The 21,018-nt window shown below is 42.0% G+C and overlaps 1 protein-coding gene across 3 annotated transcripts in view; it reads left to right on the top strand.

Moving 5' to 3' along the window:
- The first annotated feature begins 276 nt into the window (after positions 1-276).
- The window catches only part of LOC134817539 (3',5'-cyclic-AMP phosphodiesterase 4C-like), a 91,056-nt gene continuing 70,314 nt past the window's right edge, over positions 277-21,018 (top strand). The window contains exons 1-4 of one of the 3 annotated variants that reach the window (XM_063826695.1): positions 277-404; positions 572-709; positions 7,968-8,003; positions 8,925-9,083. In XM_063826695.1, coding sequence (XP_063682765.1) covers positions 297-404; positions 572-709; positions 7,968-8,003; positions 8,925-9,083 — 441 coding nt within the window. In that variant the 5' untranslated portion in view covers positions 277-296. The remainder of the gene's footprint in view (positions 405-571; positions 710-7,967; positions 8,004-8,924; positions 9,084-21,018) is intronic. The other 2 variants (XM_063826697.1, XM_063826698.1) reach the window with 2 other exon arrangements.

Here is a 21,018-nt window from a genome sequence, read left to right on the forward strand (position 1 = left end):
GCTTACAAAGATAAGCCTATATAATAAGATTATCTTATCTGTTTAATGTTGCTATTTTCTGTGGAAATGCTTTCGGCGGAAATACCTGCATGGTGCCTTTAAAGTTTTCGTTTTGAGGCAAAAACCAGCAGTTTGATAGCGATTGAAACTTTACGTTCTACCTTTCAAATATTTCTACATCTATTTACTTTATTATCAATATTATATAACTAAACTTATCACTAAATCATTGATGTTAAAAACATTGAATAATTTATAAAACTCCTCCCTATTTTAGCCGTTATGGGGTGAGGGAAATGGAGCTGTTTTACCTGTTAAATGTGTTTAGTTTGGCGAGTGTGGTGGGGTTTGCTGGATGGTTAGTGGTTGTTGTTCTCCGGCCCTCCTCTTCTCGCGTCCCCGTCGTAAGTGAACCGTAATTAGATATTACTGACCTGTTGTGCGAGTAACCTGTCATTGGGTTAATGTTTGAAAAACAAGTTATAAGAATTTGACATAACTTGAATTTGAGCTGTGGTGCTTGTTCAGTACAAAACAACCTCCAACTTAACCCACTGTTTTTGTCCCCCAGCGCCGTTTGTCCCGCCAGAGGAGTAGAGCAAGTATGGACTCTCAGAGCTCCGACCAGGTCTACTTGGACTCTAACCTGGAGATAACGAACTCGCAGTTCTTTGACGAGTCTGACGACGAGTCTATGGATGATTTTCAGGTGAGGATGTAGACTGTCTAAACACACGGATATATCGCAGGAATTAAACAGGAATTAAACAGGAATTAAACAAAATTGGGTCAAACGGCAGATGCCGTGTCTGACCAATATAGGAATAGAAGGTTTAATATTCAAAACTACCCCAATGTAACAAATAACCAAACAAGGTGGTAAAAGTAGATAGCCATGTAAAAGAATATAGCACAGATAGCACAGTCTTATGCAGAAAAAACTCAGCCAAGAGCACTCAACAATGACAATGAAAGTATCATACAATGTCCACACACTTATCAAATACAAAACACGACATTCATTCAGTATTTTTCTTCGGGAACCTCCGTTCATCGACCTTATTTAAAAACCGTCCAATGTCTCTAATAGTTGTTGAGTCGTCGAAGATTTCTCCCGGTTCTTCTCTCATTACTAACAGGTCCCTCGTTCGTTGATGCAGGTTTTTGCGTAGGTCTTCGTATAGGGGGCATTCGTAGAGGATGTGATGCTCATCTTCTATCACTGGATAGGCCCCTGGTAGCTCATAGAGAAGATCTAACAAGTCATCGTCACTTGAGCAGCAATGTCTGCAGGCCCGATGTTTTATGTTAAACCGCTTTTTGCCGTAGCGACCAGTTTCAACGTTAAAGCGGTGGGAGCTGCTTCTGAATTGCGCGATCTTCTTTGAGCAGTTAGGTTTAAGATCAAGGGCTAGATACGTCTCTTGAGCAAACTTTCTCTTCACTAAGTTGTAGAATGATAGTTTTCTGTTAGATGTCCTTTCTGTTTCCCATGAGTTTATAAACCACTTTTGCAAACTCTTTCTAATCTGGCTTGGTCTTAATCCTTGGTTTCTCTCTGATGCCTCGATGGTTTCTTGCATCTGCTCGAGAGTGGAGAACCAGCTCAGGTTTAGGGTCGCCTGCTCTTCGAAAGCGTGTCTAGCAAAGCAGTCACGACCGTCTACAACCATTTGTTCAAGTCTTTCTTTGTAGTTGAACACTTGCTTTGATAGCGTGATGCCTAGTGGATGCCTGCCTGTGTCACCCCATATCGCAGCATTGGATGTTGACTTCCTCACCCCTAAGGTCCATTTCAAAAGAGACAGATGAAAGTTCTCTAGAGGGTCCCTGGCAATGAGTGTACACATGTTTCCTGTTTCTGGTGTGGTGCCCGTGTTTGTGGGGAAGTTGCGGAACAGAGCTGTGCTTGGCAGCCACACTTGGCAACCATACGACACCACAGGTACAATAAGTGTATCATATAGCTTGAACAGTATAGATTTCCTGATGTGGCGGGTATCAATGTAGCTTTTCAAAGAGAAATAACTTCTTAATGCTTTTTGCCTCAGCTTTTGTTGTGTTAGCTTAAGTGATCCGCTCAGAGTAAATGTAATGCCAAGGTAACAGTACTCTCTCCCGGAGGGGATCTGTTGTTCTCCCAGTTTGAACTCATGACTTTCCTTCAGATGCCTTCCTGTTGGGTTAAACACAAGGACTGAAGTTTTTCCAATGTTTACTGTCAGGCCCCATTCTGAGCAGTAGTTGTTTAGGACATCAAGCATTTGTTGAAGACTGTGTTTGTTGAGGGCTAGAAGGACAAGGTCGTCTGCCCATAGCAGATGAGTTATATCTGTATCATTTAGGACAGGGACTTTCACTCCTTCGATGTTGTTGAGATCATGTGAAAGCTGGTGGACAAAGCATTTAAACAGTTCAGGGGACATGGGGTGTCCTTGCTCGGTACCACATAATATGTCGATCTTCTGTGACAGCTTGTCTAGTAGCTTCACTTTGGCTGAGGAGTTTGAGTACATGAACTTAATGCACTCAAAGAATCTCCCTTGAATACCCATTTTCCACAACTTGTATAGGAGTGCCTCACGACAGATGGAATCAAACGCTTTGGCATAATCGACAAAGCATGTGTATAGCCTTTGGCGTTTCTTGGTGACATACTTTTCCACGCAGGTTGAAAGTGTGAAAATGTGGTCTGCTGTCTGTGCGTCTTTACAGAAACCTAGTTGGTTGGCTGTATCAGGATCACATTGATCACGGAATGATATCAATCTTTTCAGCAATATGCTTGCAAAGAGCTTTCCGAGATTGCTCGCTACAGCGATGGCTCTGTAGTTGTTTGGATCATAGATATCACCTTTTTTGTGTAGTGGTGTAACTACTGATGAAGTCCATGGGTAAATTGATAGGCTTAGGCAGTGGTTGAAGAGGTTGAGGACTGCTTTGAGCATGGATCGTGTTGAGGCTTTGAAGAATTCATTAGAAATTAGATCTTCGGAAACTGCCTTTCCTTTTTTAGTGGCCTTAATGCAAGCACACAGCTCTTCCATCTTTATATCTTGATCCAAAAGCTTGGTCAGGTCGTCACAAATGTTGTTTTTCTGCATCTTTGACTGTAGCTCTGCGATCTTAGAGTCTTTGATGTTCTTTTTGCCGTAAAGTTCACTGAAGAACTTGCAAAAGTTGATCATATCGAAGGCATCAAGACTGGTTGCAGGCGATTTTGTATTTTTAAGAGCTTTGAAGGATTTCCAGCAGATGTTGTTCCCTGTTTCTATGTCCTTGCAAAGCTTCTCAAAGAATTCTGATCGCTTATGTCTGATCATCTTTCTATATTGTCGCCGTGTGTCGTAATAAGAGTCCCTGAGGAGCTTGTCCAATGGGGATCTTCCATACTTTTTTGCTAGAATGTTGAGTGTCCTCTTAAGACGGATACATTCACTGTCAAACCATGCCATTTTTGGCTTCATTCGACTCTTCTTTTTGGTGCTACCATATTTATTATGTCTCGGCCCTTTCTGACGACTTGAGGCGTTTTTTCGGGGCATCACTTGTTCAGCAACCTGATGATACAGCTCAACAATTTGGTTGTTAAGGTTAAGAACGTCTTGAGGGGTTTTGCATGAACTTGTAGCCAGAGTTTCCGTCTTTTCCTTTATACTAGGGTCACCCATAGCTAGCAAGAATTTGAGCTCAGCATTATCCTCACATGGCCATTTGTACTTCCTGGGCGCGTCCTCGAGGTCACGCAGTATTTCTTCTGAAAGGGTTATGTTGTGTCTCAGGCTAAGTGTTGTGACAGAGGGTTTGTGATCGGAGAATTTGTTCAAATCAAGGACTCTAAAACTCTTAACGATCGCTTTTATGTCAGCTCCTACAGCAACATAGTCTACAACGCTAGCTCCGCCATAATTCACCGATGTGAATTCCCCTAAGGAATCGCCAAGTACGCTGCCGTTTAGGATGGTTAGATTTGCACAGGCCAGAAAGTCAAGGAGTAACTTTCCTCTAGGATTAACCATCTGGTCCTTGCTAGAACGATCATTGAGACAGGGGTGGCTGCGTTGGCTAAATGGGTTTGCAGCAGATAATGCTTCAGTATCTTCCTCGATGGTGTTGTTCAAGGTTGCGGTCCTTGCATTGAAATCACCTGCTAGTATCACCTTCCTACCGTTTTGAATACTATTCATGGTGAAGTCAAGTAAGTTGTCTAGAGTTGAAGCATCGTCATCGGATGTACTTTTGCTTGATTTCAATCTCTTCTTGTAGGAAGAGTGCTCAGGTGAGTCGTATAAGTTGATGATAACTAGTTCATCGACAGCACTCTCACTTCCTAGTTTTATCCTTACTGATTGGATGTCACTACAATTGGATGTTATTTCTTTGATATCCTTGGCAATAGACCTGTGGACACCAATGCAAAGTCCTCCTGAGCGACTGTTTGGTCTGTTGGCATTAAAACATTTGTAGTCTGGAACAAATATTTTACTCTTGGTTTCCTGAAGACAGAAAATGGGACAAGAAGTGACAATGGCAGCAAATTCAGTATCATCAATTTTCCTGCCTTCTTTCCCGTTTGAAGCATCGTGTATGTTCCACGAAAGGATTTTCAATGTCTCCCTGTTGTGGGAAGGCAATCTGATCAGGACATCAGTTGTTTTGGGACTATCCATTATGGTTTTTCTTCTGTTGAGGTTTGATTGAGTTTTTAGTCCCTCTTGATAGCTCAATGTCGAGAGATCTAAATAGCCCGTCACGGAGATGAAGCCACAATTTCCGAGCCCCTCGTTCATCGAGACCCAACAAGACTCCATGTGGTCCTACGCTGCGCTGGATGAATCCTCCGAGATTGTCATTGTTTTGCGTGCATATTTTTATGTCTAGGCTAGCATTATTCTTGGATTTGACGTATTCGCTTAGTTCAGAGTTTATCTGTCTTATGGTACTGCTGACTTGTGGATAGCCGGGGAGTGGAATAATCTGCGAAACACATATCTTTGCTGAGGTTGCTTTTGTTAGGTCATCCAAGATTTTCTTCATACCATCTAGTATCGTGTTTCCTGGCGTATTCATCAGAACATCAAGTTGCCCTAGATGGATATAAATGGCTTCAGGGTTGATTTCTGAGACTTTTTTGACTAAGTTTTGGTCCCTGCTAGCTGATACGGCAGTATCATATTCTATCCTCTTGACATCAAAACGTTTCGTGAATCTTGATTCGTCGAAGGTATTGAAGTGTGCGTCGTGAATGACTAAACATTTCCGGGTGTGCCAATGTTGTTTATTGAAGTTGTCACGACGGTACGTTTCACGGTTAACAGGGGTGCCATCACTGTTATTTTTGCTTTGTTTATTGGCACCAGCAGTTGTCGTGCTTTTAGTGGTTCCCTCGGACAAAAAGGTGACTGGGTCTTCAGCCTTTTGACTCGGCATATTCTCTTTCTTTCCTTTGTGTGGTGCCGTGCGTTTTTTGTCGTTTGGTCTTGTAAGGGGGTCCTCGGGGGTTTTGTTGGCGGCATCGTTTTGGTGTTTCGGTTCAAAACTATTAGCGCGAGGTTTGTTAGCAGACTGGATGTTACCTTCTTGACCTGCTGTGTTGATTTTAGGCAGATCTTTGAAACACGCTGTAATCTCTCGGCTGATAAGTTCAAACCCTTCTCGTTGTCCTTGGAGAATCTTGTCTCCTAAATCATTCGTAGCGCGTCTATTGAAATTTTCCAAATGACTTAGAATCGCACATTTTTCGTCGACTCCATCATATTGGTTGGGATAATTGACCCCGTTCGAATGAATTCCGGGTACACTCTTCATCCCCATGATATCGGATTTGAGTTTGCTGAGTTCTTCGCTGTGTCTAGCCTGTATTATGCGTATCTCGTTGGATTGGTTCGGCTCGTTGTTTTTCATTCTTGCGAGCTCGCTTTTTAAGTAGTTAACCTCCTTGGCTGAATCAGCTATCTGTTTTTCAAGTTCAAGGGTCTTGGATCGAAAAACCTTTTCTGCCGTTGCTCTGTGAGCTTGGTCTTGGATACGTTTCCGTTCTTTTTCTCCTTCTATCATTCTGTCCATGATATTGTCGATAGAGTTTTGCTGAATATTTAGGGTATCAAATATTGTTTTGTTTTTGTTGACCAGCGTGGCTAGAGTTTTCGAGCTGGTTAGTGGGGCGCTGGAGTTGAGTTGACTGGCTAAGGAGGACAGAACTGAATCTTGGTTTGCTAGCTTTTCTTGGAATTCTAGTAAGTTCTGCTCAAGGAGTCGTATTGAGTTTTCTATCGATTCGTGAGTGCTGCAAGGGACCTTAATTTTGCCGGGGGTTAAGATCTGTCTTGCTTTCCTCGTCTTCTTAACTTTGACCTTTACTTTCTTTTCTGTATTCTGCGTCTTGCCCTGTGCACTGTTACTGGAGCTGTTGTTCGAGTTACAGCTTTTGTAGCCCTTTCTGCTAGAGGCATTGCTGAGTTCAGAAGATATTGACTCAGAGTCAGTCTCAGAGTTAATGAGATCTGGAGGATTTGCCTTTTTTTGTTGTCAATCACAAGGTTAAAAAACGCTTTAATTGCAGTTTGACTTCGCTCGTTTGTTTTCTGACTGGTTAGGCCACAAAGGTCTATCCACTTGTTGAGATTCTTAGACGAGGCACTGTTAAGAATCTTGTCGCAGGTATCTCTCGAGAAAAATCGCAGTTGTTTTTCAACAATGGTGGTGTCGTCTTGTTTATCTTGTGAGTCGGGCAGACTTCCGTTGTCACCCTCACAATGAAGTTGTTCAGGGGCGGGGACGTTGCTTGCTAAACCAGTTATCCCTTGTACTGCGTCAGTTAGGGGACTACAGTGGGTGTTTTCAGGAGCTGGTTGGAGAACAATTGGCGTCCTGTGTCGTTTGCGTTGCAGTTGTACTAGTAAGTGAAAATCTAGTTCATCCTCGAGGGGTTTTTCTATAGCCAGGCTAATGCTCATATCCCTTCTGGTCTTTTCTAGGACGGATAAGGCTGTAAGGTTGCCTAGGCATAGGTCAAAGACATCCATCAGGTCGTTGTTGAATCTCTTTGGTATGATGTTAACTGCACGTTCTCGGCCTAAATGGAGTAACACTCTAGTGCATCAGTGACTTCTTCGTCTCCCTGTAGTGTGATAGGAACCTTGTCGCTCCTTCCAAGTAGACTAGTAACTCTGAGCGAGTTAAAGGCAGTGGAGGGCGATTCCAGGTTTGTGTCGTGGTAATGACGATTGAGTTTAACCAGCAATTTTGACAGAATATCTGCCTTATCATCATTTTCAATAGCCTCTATGTCTGACAGGTTCCAGGTTAAGCTGATGCATTTGCTGTGGGCTTCTTGCTCAAGGAGGTGTACTTCAGACGCGAATAATCTGGTTGATTGGTATTTCTCATTGAGAGCATTTTCAAGAGCGGCGACAAGATTGACTGGCGTGACGATCTCATCATCTTTAAGGAAATCTTGTTTAATATGGATCAGCGTGTTCCTACCTGGAGAGCAGTCATGGTACCCTTCGTCGTCAATTCTGATACACTCGAGTTTGCGGGGTGACTCAAAGAGGTCCTGTGAGTCAGCTGCGGATTCAGAGAGGTACTGTCTTTTAACGGGCGTGTCACTTGCAAACTCATACTCAGTCTGTGCTCTGAGCTTCCTTTTCAAAATCGCAGAAGGTTGCTCATGACATACTATCACTCAGAGTGATCACGCTGGGAGCAATAATATATATTTGAACCCGTGATTGTCTAGCCAGACCCAAATTCAAGTTTCCACAGATTGTTCTACTGCATTTGTTGACTTTTAATTCATTAATTCTTACCCGAGTAAGTTTATCCATTATATAATTATATGCATTATGGTAGTCTTCTGAATGTTAAATTGCATTACCAATTTTGGATCATGTGTAAGTTTAGGTCTTGGGTATTGATTGGTTGCAGATTGAGGTTGCAAAAATGCAATATAAATCACAACTTAGGTACAGAAAATATGTAGACTCGCTAAAGATCTTTTAGTAAGTTTAAAGTCTTGTGTAATTGTTCAAGCTGTACTGTACGATCTTGGCTACATTTTGTTTTGTTGTTTTATTTGTGTTTTTTTGTTCATTCTGTAAACAATTGGTGTGTAAAATTGTAGATAATTATAAAATGAATGACATTCAAATAATTCATATAACTGTTATGCCATTTCTTGGTGTTAAATTCGCGATATGATCGATTATAAATTATCATTGTGACTATAGTTAGATATAATATTATGAACTATTATGGCTAGATAATATAATTATACACAGTAAGACAGTACACACCCCTTATAAGCTTTTAGTCAGCCATAAATAATAAGCTTCTAAGGTTACAACATAATAATACAACAAAAATAGACCGTGTAGATTGCAGTAGAGGTCTAGTATAGCTGTTATAGTCTGCGGTCTTCCAGTCCAGCACATTCCAGCAACCACATATTATTATCTCAGCCACATATTTCGCAAATAATATCCAAACCTCAACCTCCAGGATATTAAGGTTTCCGTGTGTCCTCAGTTGTTAATCCACTGTGTAACCACGATAGCAATTATCCTACGTCTGGTATATCTAGCTAGTCACGTGGTGTAGAATTAAGTAAGTAAATGTTTGCCGTCATCTGGCAGTTAAACTGTAGGTTTGGGTCCACTCCAAACATTTTAAACTCTGTAATTTACTACCTCTGTAGCAATTAAATGTGAGTGGTGGAATGGTGATGTACAATGTTTCATACAATAGATAAGTGTTTGCTCAATTGGCCTTAATTACCTACCACTCTACATTAACTCAATAGCAAAAACGTAGTAACATTATACCGTAATATTATCTTAATAACATTACTAATAACATTACTAATATTACTAATATCCTAACTAATTAAACTCATTATCTAATTAACTCATCCCTCTTCTCAGAGTGTAGCAGGCAGTAGACGAGTATCGTTTGCAGATCGAATATACGACATATCATCCAGCGTGGCTACTACGTCCGAGAAAAGGAGATTGTCCTGCATTGACCTGAAAAACTCAGATAACGGGAGTAGCAGATATAATCTGTTTCAAGAAAATAATGGGGTAAGTAAAATATAAACTACAATAACTAACTAGATAAACATTATGTTTTCGACCCTCGCACAGCTCTTTCTTCTTTATGATTTTGGAATAAGCTAGGTCAATTAAATAAGATTTTATTAGAATTTTGTTGTTTCGACCGACTGTATTTCTAAAATTCTAGCTCATAAGCTCATAGGAAGAATATAAGGTTAACATTTTCTTTTAGAACATACCCAAAAGTCACACCGGTTCGAGACTCGGCAAAATTTTGTTCGTCCAGGTTATTTGATAGTAATGTATAATAAGTATATAATATAAGTAATGTATAATAAGTATATAATAACCAATATATGACCGACACACAATACAATACACGACGTGCATTATGCACATCATGGTGCACGTGCGATATGCGTGATGCACGTGTACTATTCACAAGATCCTAAATCCAAACCACAGAAATCGTTTGAAGTGGTCAGAGAGTCCTTCAAGATTCTGCAACAGCTCTCACACTAATTAATTGAACCACCAAAGTTTAATCTTCCCCTTACATGCAGGAACCCCGGATGGAGGAGGTACCGGTTGAAACTGTAGTAATTACATACTTTGTAGTCTTATGTGTATATTGTTGTGTTGGTTCATCCTCCTGTTGTTCTCTTGTTGATACTGCTTGTTACTATGACGTGTAAATTAGGGGATGTATTATTTAGGGGATTGCTGTTTAAAATGTACATTATGCAGTGTGAAATATAGCGTACATTTAATTATAAGACAGTGCACATAGTGTATTTAACAGTGTATAATACGAGACATGGTATGCTGCGTATACTTGGAAACTATCCAGAGTTAAGATACCGAACAACAACAACTGTATGTTGAGCGCTGGTAGGAATGTTTACATTACAATAATGCTATGTTACATCCAGCTGTAGGTCTAACGATAATAACAGCACCCGTCCGTTTTAACAAGTACCACTTACCACTTGCACCACAATTAACTCCATACCCCCTGGTAATGTTATCACTAATTAACAGGTGCGTGTCAGGCCTGCTGACCAAGCCCTGGTACTAATGTAATGTTACCTTGGTCAAGGTTAAAATATAAGGTAATAAGGTAATGGTAGTGTCACAGTTAGTTGCGCACAGAGGGGGTGGGAGGGTCATGTTAAAATGTTAGGTAATGTTAAAGTCACTGTACAGTTGTTTTAACAATCTGCCAACTCCTCAAATACTGATGTATTATATTGTGATAATCTATTGGTGGTGGTATTTCATGGAAAAGCAGTTATGTTAATTAATATATCGATAGAAACGTGAGTGGTTATAATATTAATTAAATCAGGTATATTAATTAATACTTTGTAAGGAACTTGAGTGGTCAGTTCAATAACAGAATCCTCCTAATGATACCGAGAGTAGGTTTAATCATCCGACCAGGAAGTCCGTCCTAACTGGTGACGCTTACAAAGCGGCTGCTAACGGTTATTTAACGGCTATTTAACGGCTATTTCTTTATGCCTCACGAGCCTGTATTCCCAAGGGACTAGTTCCTGCAATCATCTTGGATAAGCCGCTACCTTTCCCTAGCACGGAGTTACCCGAAATCAGTTGAGGTTCAAAGTAGACCCTGGTTCAAAGTAGACCCTGGTTCAAAGTAGACCCTGGTTCAAAGTAGACCCTGGTTCAAAGTAGACCCTGGTTCAAAGTAGACCCTGGTTCAAAGTAGACCCTGGTTCAAAGTAGACCCTGGTTCAAAGTAGACCCTGGTCCCTGACACTCTGGTGGCATTTAAAATAACACTCCTTCAGAGGCTCCAGCACTCATTCATAGGTTACTGGTTAAGTTCTCCAAGTTTAAACGGATAAGTGTAAACAAAGATTCTTCCTCCTCACTTCTCATGTGCTGTAAAGATAGGGTATGTCGTATGAGGGATCACAATATTATCTTAATTATGATGGGGTACGAAATTTTTGGTTGATCCATTGGTACTCAACAACAGCTATGATGACATAGTATCTTGCTGTCCTGCATTGTCAAAGTTTTTCATAAGGGTACAAAGTTTCATGATCTATTATAATATTTAATTGTGACTATAAGATCCCAGCCATTGTTTCTGACGTCATTGCATTGTTTGCTGAAGACTGCAGAGTTGATAAGATCAACCGTCTCCCAGTTCACTAGAAAAACTAAATCTACTTAAAACTCATGGCACGATTCCACAGAATGATCAAGTTGGAATGCCTGGGAAGTTTTGGCTTGGTACTTTAAACATTTTATAATGTTAAGTTCAGGATTTAAACGAGTTAAAAACTTTGTCAGTTTACAGTTCTACTAATGATCAGAAAATGTTCACAACATTTAAAGCTGTGTTATGTATGGGTATATTATGGGCGACAATGGCCAACACGTCCTCATTGTCTTTCCGCCCTCACACAACTTTGAATTTAGTTGCGAGGTTATGTTTATAATAATATGTTTATGATATATATAATATGGTTTGATTTGGATAGTATGAAAGAACACAGCTACTTTTTTACCAATTCATTTCAAATTCAACCTATTGTCTTTAAAAGCTAGAGAGAGACCTTTTAACTATTGTAACAATTTCAAGAACTTCCATCCACCACTATATTTAACATTAACTAATTTAATCTTTTCGTTTGGTCATTAGACGTCACCGTCAATTGTTTGTGATGTCTTCAAATTTATGTGCCGACCAACATTAATTATACCGCTGATTGTGAAACACATTATAATTAACGATCCACCCCGATTGGATTGAATCCTCTTTATTCTTTGGTTGAACCACGTAACCATGGTAACAGCATGTCCACGTACAAGCCCTTTGTTTTCAAATTTTATATCGAAATCTAAGGTCGACCATGCGATGCCTTCGCAATCCAATCAAAGCGATATGATTGTCTTTTTGTTTTTTGTCGCAGGTCTGAGATATCAGAGGATTAGGTTACTGGTGAGGCGTTTGATTGGTTAAAAAAGTTCGGGACCTGTCGTGCTTCTAGCTTGATGGTGGACTACATTTTGCTCTAGACATCTTGAAATGTGTTGACGTTTATCATAGTCAGATAGTTGTTGTTTGTTGGTCATATCCCTTTTCAATTCAACATAACATTATTTCGTCACCAGGACTAGGAACCGACCAGATCAGCTTTTTTTTCAGCAGAACCGGGCCGAATTTCAATTTTCGAATCGATACCGGTTGTTTTGAGCATATCTTTCTTCCTTTAAAGCGGATTGCACCGTATTTTCTTTGTGTTAGACCTTCAACACATTCCGAAGAAACATATTTCATTACTAACAGGATCTGGGCGTGGTTACTCCGTATAGTAAAGCCGTGGTAAGGTTGTACATCAGTGCTTTTCATTTACAACTGAAACGAAACCTACATGATATTTAGCAGGTAGCTAGGATTTGGACTATAATATGTAGCTGCTACAATGTACCTAACTAGGCTGCTCTGTACCATTAGATACCATTAAAAGTGTATACTATATTGAACTAAGGCTCTGTACCAGTATGTAGTCTGACCAGTAAGCCAGTAAGGGGCTACTGGTATTGACCTACACCAGATCGTCTTTTGTATCATTATCATATAGCTTTATTTTATTTCCATTACAAAGGGGGCCAATTATCCAGACCTTATTACAATAAAGACTTCATTACATTACTAAGAGTTGTAACTTGCAGGGTCATGCTAACAATAGAAATTACTGTCGAACACACAGCCCATGAAATTTAATGTGGCACACGGAAATCTTCAATCAATGAACTTTGATTGTGATTAGGTCTACACTCTACAATATATTGAATGGGGGAAAACTACCGATAGTAGCTTTATCGGATAGTTCAAATCAGTCGATGAAGAAATTGACGCAATGTTAATTAATGAATTCAACCTCTTTACCCAATTCTTGGCAGTATGTATGTCTGAAATGATGTGTAGAATTTCTATTCTCGTAGCCATTGTTTGATTTTGCTGTTTTTATCAATTAATAGAAACACAACAGCCGAGAACAATAAGGAGTGTTGACTATTACATACTGTTTTGCATACTGTAAATATAAATGTTAATAATGTGAATGTTAAAACTTAAAAGTGTAAATTGTTCTAAGAATTATAAATAATTCAAATCATCAATCATTACTATAAATATAGGAAACTTTATAACGAGGGAAAATCAAAGTATATCAGCGATAACGCTGCTAATGAAGCACTTGATTCCGTTGAAACGTGGATACTATTTCACCACTAGTTCTACACCACTAGTTCTACACCACTAGTTCTACACCACTAGTTCTACACCACTAGTTCTACACCACTAGTTCTACACCACTAGTTCTACACCACTAGTTCTACACCACTAGTTCTACACCACTAGTTCTACACCACTAGTTCTACACCACTAGTTCTACACCACTAGTTCTACACCACTAGTTCTACACCACTAGTTCTACACCACTAGTTCTACACCACTGGTTCTACACCACTAGTTCTACACCACTAGTTCTACACCACTAGTTCTACACCACTAGTTCTACACCACTAGTTCTACACCACTAGTTCTACCTCATAAAGGTAAAGGTGAAATTTACTTAATTACTGTAGATAAGTCACGGTACTTTCTACACACAGGACTGAAAGTCTTCGTTAGAAGTATCTGACTAGGTCACGTTATTATTATCATATTTTGTATTAATAGTAAGTCTATACTCTCTTAAATATATCATAATATAACTATAATACTAACGAATATAATACATTATCTCATAGTTCTATGAACGAATCTCAGCGTTGCAACAAATGTTATACACGTATTCCTAAAGCACGTTCGTTCCTAATTTGCAGTCACTGCGACAAAATAAAACATATGAAATGCATGAAGTTATCTAAGTCTGAGGCAAAAATAATTGTAGATTCTGGCTCTGCCTGGATATGTTATGACTGTATTTCCAGCGCCTTACCAGTAAATGCATGCCCCTCGGCAAAGCCACCGAGACAAGGGCCCGTCATAGGTCCTAAATTTAAAGTTCAATGCACATGCTGTAATGGCTGGATTTACTCCCCCGCCAACCTGAAAACCTGCCACTGGTGCGAATCTAAAGTACATACCAAATGTCACTCCGACTTATTAGGATGCAGAAATTGCTGTGAAAATATGATCCCGGGATACTATGTACATTGCTATCAGCTATACTCATTACATACACATACTCACACCGGCGTAATCCACAATCCCTACGATCGCTATCAGTTGATTAACGAAATAGGAAATACAATTGACCAAGATCAGGAACTCGAATATTGGAATGAGATTTCTGATATTTTAGTTAGCTGCAATTACATGGAGCCGACAAATGTAAGTTCGTCAGGACCATGTGATCTTAAGATATTTACCTTAAACATACGGGGACTTCTTAAAAACGTAGACAAATTAAGAGAAGATATATTCACGTACTCGAAGTATGATGTCCTTTGTTTTAACGAGACTAATCTCTTGCAGGATAAGCTTCCTAATGGTATTAATGACCTAGTGCTTGAGGGATTTTATGAACCACTGTTACGAGATCCAATACGTAGTTCTGGTCGTGGTGGGGGTTTAGCAATTTATATCAATACGCGCGTATGCGAGTCTGAAAATATTGAAAAATTCTTTCCCCAAAACTTTGATGTGACAGACAAGAGTGGTGAATTCATGTTGGTAAAACTCCATAACTGCAAAGGCTTTAACAAAACAAAGATAATCGTCAATATATATCGGTCACCAGCATCAAAAAATCCTGATAATTTTAACAAACTCATTGACTCCCTATTACACGGCATGGAAAGGCACTCGAGAAAACATACTATATTAGTCGGTGATTTCAATGTAGATCTTACACATTATGAAGGCCTCCCCCAGCCTCGGATCTTAGGATTAGATTTGCAAAAATTCCTGAGACACAGGTGCAAAAGTTAAGACAGCAGAATAATCCTAAGACAGCAGAATAATCCTAAGACAAAATTTAAGAAATCCTGAGACAGCGAAAAATCCTGAGACAAAATTTAAGAAATCCCGAGACAGCGAAAAAACCTGAGACAAAATTTAAGAAATCCCGAGACAGCGAAAAAACCTGAGACAAAATTTAAGAAATCCCGAGACAGCGAAAAAACCTAAGACAAAATTTAAGAATCCTGAGACGCGCGAAAAAACCTGAGACAAAATTTAAGAAATCCCGAGACAGCGAAAAATCCTGAGACAAAATTTAAGAAAACCTGAGACAGCGAAAAATCCTGAGACAAAATTTAAGAAAACCTGAGACAGCGAAAAATTTTTAGATACAATTTATACAATAGCCACAAGAATATACATGGATATTACATCTTTTAATTTCTTGCAAAGAATATAATAAATACAATATAACTAGGTATAGTAGGAATGTCAATAAGTCAATAGAATTTGTCTGAAACCTCTATGTGCCTGCTAATGAAGTGAGTATCCTAGATCATATCTTTACAGGTAGGACTGTATAATGGGGGCCCGACGTTATAGTTTTTTAGCGGACATCATCTCACCCCCCCCCCCCCCCCCCCTTACCCCTTCTTACCCCCAGTTCCATAGCGGATATTATGCCAAATTATTGGACGGAGATCGTCAACTAATATTTCTTCGGATGTTTCTCCGGTTTGCAGTTCCATAACCTTATCCGGAGACCATCTACGGTAATTTTGTTGATTCTCACAGAGCAAAGTGCAAAGAAACTGCCGCAAACTGCTACAATCTCCGAGAAATATACTTATTGAGTTATTGACTAGCTTGCTAAAATTCATCGTCAAATTACCGCTGCTCGAGTTACCTAGCCAGGCCCATTTCAGTTTTGAGTACTAGAGTCGGTTATCTAGTCAAAGCCTAGCTTTTTTGTAACTTGCAAGTGCTTTTGCGGATTGTCGTGGATTTCGGCAAATAGTCGTGGATTTCGGCGATATTTTCAGATTATTCTTCAATGTCCTCAAACCTGAGCACTGGGACTACTTAAGTTTTTGCTACTATCTGAATTATTTGCTCAAGCTACTGGCTCGCTAGGTTCAAAGGTTTATTTCCTATTTATCATGAAAAAAAAATTGTGCTGGGTAAAAGTTTACATGGTGTTCACGCAGGTTTGAACTCCCGACCTCGCGCAGAGCTAGCCGATCGCCTAGCCGCCAAGCTACTCGGGTGATGTACTCATGAAATTTTTGATGTAATTATATATTTACCCCTTTTTACCCCCAGTTCCATAGCGGATATTATGCCAAATTATTGGACGGAGATCGTCAACTAATATTTCTTCGGATATTTCTCCGGTTTGCAGTTCCATAACCTTAGTCCTTATCCGGAGACCATCTACGGTAATTTTGTTGATTCTCACAGAGCAAAGTGCAAACAAATTGCCACAAACTGCTACAATCTCCGAGAAATTCCCGGAGAGCTTCATCTGCGTATAATACAGTAGACGGAGCCGGAGAATCATCACCGTAGAAATGGACCTCCGTCTAATAATTTGGCATAATATCCGCTATGGAACTGGGGGGTTAATCTGATTAAAAGCTACAAAAAATTCCAGAAATGAGATGGCTGGTTAACACCTACCTTTGGAAAGCTCTGATGAACCTGCCTGTGGAGAAATAAACGCACTTAACTTCACCTCAATTGAGCAATAACTATTTATCGCTTATTACTTCATTTATTTTGGATGTACAGTGTGCTTCGTAACTAATTTATTATTACAAAGTTTACTTTCTAATAAGCTAAAACGACAACTAATCTTTCGTTTTACTCCCTACTGTACAGGTTTACTCGTCAATCCAGGTATATGAGAATGTGTGAGAATGGTCTTGAAACTCTGAAAAGAGGGAAGCAGTTTTGGGGACGGGGAGATTGAAGCAGGTGGCCCCCTGGCTTACAATTGACCCCCCATGCAATTACACTGAGTCAATTGATCTCAGTATAATAACATGGGGGTTAATTGTCGGGGGTCAATTGTCGTACTAAGCCCTAGGCTTGCGTCAAGGCGTAACAGATTTGCTGGGCACTGCATGAGAGCTTCTGACCAAGTTATCTCCTCTATCCTCCCCTGGCGACTTACCCAGTCCGGCCGTGGAACTGTGGAAGGAGACCACTCACCTTCCTGGACGTAGTAGCTCGTGACACTGGGCTCCAGTTGGACGACCTTCGAACTGTTATGTGCGATCAAGACGTGTGGAGGCAGACAGTCCTCCTCCTCCTCTTCCTTTGTCCTCATCCTCCTCCTTCCTCCTCCCTCCTCCTCAGTCCTCCTCAGTCCTCCTCCTCCTCCTTTTTCTCCTCCTCCTTATATCCTCCTGCTCCTTCTCAGTCCTCCTCCTCCTCCTCAGTCCTCCTCCTCCTCATCATCATCAGTCCTCCTCCTGATCCTCCTCCTTATCAGTCCTCCTCTTGATCCTCCTCTTAGTCCTCCTCCTCCTCTTTCCTCAGTCTTCCTCCTCTTCAGTCCTCCTCCTCATCCTCCTCCTCCTCCTCTTCCTCATAATCGTCCTCTTCAGTCTTCATCGTCCTCCTCGTCCTCATCAGTCCTCGTCCTCCTCATCCTCCTCCTCCTCCTCCTCAGTCCTCCTCCTCAGTCCTCCTCAGTCCTCAGTCCTCCTCCTCCTGATCCTCCTGATCCTCCTCCTCCTCCTCCTCCTCCAGATCCTCCTCCTCCTCCTCCTCCTCAGTCCTCTTCCTCAGTCCTTCTCCTTATTCTCCTCCTCCTCCTCATCATCAGTCCTCCTCCTCCTCCTTCAAGTAGGGCGGACCAAAACGGACAAAAAATGGAAATAACATTTAGATGCTTCCTCCTCCCTCAGTCCTCCTCCTCCTCATCCTCCGCCTTCCTCCTCATCAGTCCTCCTCCTCAGTCCTCCTCCTCCTCCTCTTCCTCATAATCGTCCTCTTCAGTCTTCATCGTCCTCCTCGGCCTCATCAGTCCTCGTCCTCCTCATCCTCCTCCTCCTCCTCCTCAGTCCTCCTCCTCAGTCCTCCTCAGTCCTCAGTCCTCCTCCTCCTGATCCTCCTGATCCTCCTCCTCCTCCTCCTCCTCCAGATCCTCCTCCTCCTCCTCCTCCTCAGTCCTCTTCCTCAGTCCTTCTCCTTATTCTCCTCCTCCTCCTCATCATCAGTCCTCCTCCTCCTCCTTCAAGTAGGGCGGACCAAAACGGACAAAAAATGGAAATAACATTTAGATGCTTCTTCCTCCTCCTCCCTCTCCACCTCCTCCTTTTCTTCCTCCTCCTCCTTCTCCTCTTCAGTCCTCCTCCTCCTCCTCTTCCTGAGTCCTCCTCCTCCTTCTCCTTGCTCCTCCTCAGTCCTCCTCCTCAGTCTTCCTCAGTCCTCAGTCCTCCTCCTCCTGATCCTCCTCCTCCTCCTCCTGATCCTCCTCCTCCTCCTCCTCCTCAGTCCTCCTCCTCAGTCCTCATCCTTATTCTCCTCCTCCTCCTCATCATCAGTCCTCCTCCTTCAAGTAGGGCGGACCAAAACGGACAAAAAATGGAAATAACATTTAGATGCTTCCTCCTCCTCCCTCTACTCCTCCACCTCCTCAGTCCTCCGCAGTCCTCTTCCTCCTCCTCCTCCTTCCTCCTCACCAGTCCTCCTTCTCAGTCCTCCTCGACCTCAGTCCTCGTCCTCCTCATCCTCATCCTCAGTCCTTATCCTCCTCGTCCTCCTCGGTCCTCCTCAGTCCTCCTCCTCCTCCTCGTACATCTCATCAGTCCTCCTCCTAGCCTCCTCCTCATCAGTCCTCCTCATCAGTCCTCCTCCTCAGTCCTCTTTAGTTCACTCAGTCCTCCTCCTCCCCTTCCTCACAGTCCTCCTCCTCAGTCCTCCTCCTCCTCGTCCTCAGTCCTCGTCCTCCTCATCCTCCTCCTCCTCAGTCCTCCTCCTCCTCAGTCCTCCTCCTCCTCCTGATCCTCCTCCTCCTCCTTCTCCTCCTCCTCCTCAGTCCTCCTCAGTTCACTCAGTCCTCCTCCTCCCTTTCCTCTCAGTCCTCCTCAACAGTCCCCCTTCTCAGTCCTCCTCCTCGTCCTCCTCGTCCTCAGTCCTTGTCCTCATCATCCTCCTCCTCGTCCTCAGTCGTCCTCAGTCCTCCTCGTCCTCAGTCCTCGTCCTCCTCAGTCCTCCTCAGTCCTCCTCCTCCTCCTCCTCCTCCTCAGTCCTCCTCCTCAGTCCTCCTCAGTCCTCCTCAGTTCACTCAGTCCTCCTCCTAGCCTCCTCCTCATCAGTCCTCCTCCTCAGTCCTCCTCCTCTTCCTCGTCCTCAGTCCTCGTCCTCCTCATCCTCCTCCTCCTCAGTCCTCCTCAGTCCTCCTCAGTTCACTCAGTCCTCCTCCTCTTCCCCTTCCTCTCAGTCCTCCTCAACAGTCCTCCTTCTCAGTCCTCCTCCTCGTCCTCAGTCCTCCTCGTCCTCCTCGTCCTCAGTCCTTGTCCTCCTCATCCTCGTCCTCGTCCTCCTCCTCCTCAGTCCTCCTCAGTCCTCCTCGTCCTCCTCAGTCCTCCTCCTCCTTCTCAGTCTTTCTCCTCCTCCTCCGCAGTCCTCTTCAGTCATCCTCCTTCTCTTCTTACATCTCATCAGTCCTCCTCCTCCTCCTCATCAGTCCTCCTCCTCATCATAATCAGTCCTCCTCCTCCTCCTTCAAGTAGGGCGGACAATAACGGACAAAAATGGAAATAACATTTAGATGCTTATTCCTCCTCCTCCCTCTCCACCTCCTCCTTTTCCTCCTCCTCCTCCTCCTCCTCCTCTTCAGTCCTCCTCCTCCTCCTCCTCCTCCTCTTCCTGAGTCCTCCTCCTCCTCCTCCTTGCTCTTCATCAGTCATCCTCACCAGTGCTCCTCCTCCTGTTGTAAAATAAGTATTACACGAAATTTTGAAAGGATTGCAAAAAACCTGGTCATTAATGTCAGTATTATAGAATTTTGCTGAAATATACATATACATTAATGCACATTAATGCCCATTTATGCCCATCTATGCCCATTAATGCACATTAATGACCGTTGTATCCCCCCCGTAGATGGTCTCCGGATAAGGACTAAGGTTATGGAACTGCAAACCGGAGAAATATCCGAAGAAATATTAGTTGACGATCTCCGTCCAATAATTTGGCATAATATCCGCTATGGAACTGGGGGTAAAAAGGGGTAAATATATAATAACATCAAAAATTTCATGAGTACATCATCCGAGTAGCTTAGCGGCTAGGCGATCGGCTAGCTCTGCGCGAGGTCGGGAGTTCAAACCTGCGTGAACACCGTGTAAACTTTTACCCAGCACAATTTTTTTTTTCATGATAAATAGGAAATAAACCTTTGAACCTAGCGAGCCAGTAGCTCGAGCAAATAATTCAGATAGTAGCAAAAACTTAAGTAGTCCCAGTGCTCAGGTTTGAGGACATTGAAGAATAATCTGAAAATATCGCCGAAATCCACGACTATTTGCCGAAATCCACGACAATCCGCAAAAGCACTTGCAAGTTACAAAAAAGCTAGGCTTTGACTAGATAACCGACTCCAGTACTCAAAACTGAAATGGGTCTGGCTAGGTAACTCGAGCAGCGGTAATTTGACGATGAATTTTAGCAAGCTAGTCAATAAATAGATTTCTCGGAGATTGTAGCAGTTTGCGGCAGTTTCTTAGCACTTTGCTCTGTGAGAATCAACAAAATTACCGTAGATGGTTTCCGGATAAGGTTATGGAACTGCAAACCGGAGAAATATCCGAAGAAATATTAGTTGACGATCTCCGTCCAATAATTTGGCATAATATCCGCTATGGAACTGGGGGTAAGGGGGGGGGGATGATGTCCGCTATAACATCGGGCCCCCATTATACAGTCCTACCTGTAAAGATATGATCTGGGATACTCACTTCATTAGCAGGCACATAAAGATTTCAAACAAATTCTATT

Source organism: Bolinopsis microptera, chromosome 6 (assembly GCF_026151205.1).
Source record: "Bolinopsis microptera isolate Bmic1 chromosome 6, MBARI_Bmic_1.0, whole genome shotgun sequence".
Classification (NCBI taxonomy): Eukaryota; Metazoa; Ctenophora; class Tentaculata; order Lobata; family Bolinopsidae; genus Bolinopsis; species Bolinopsis microptera.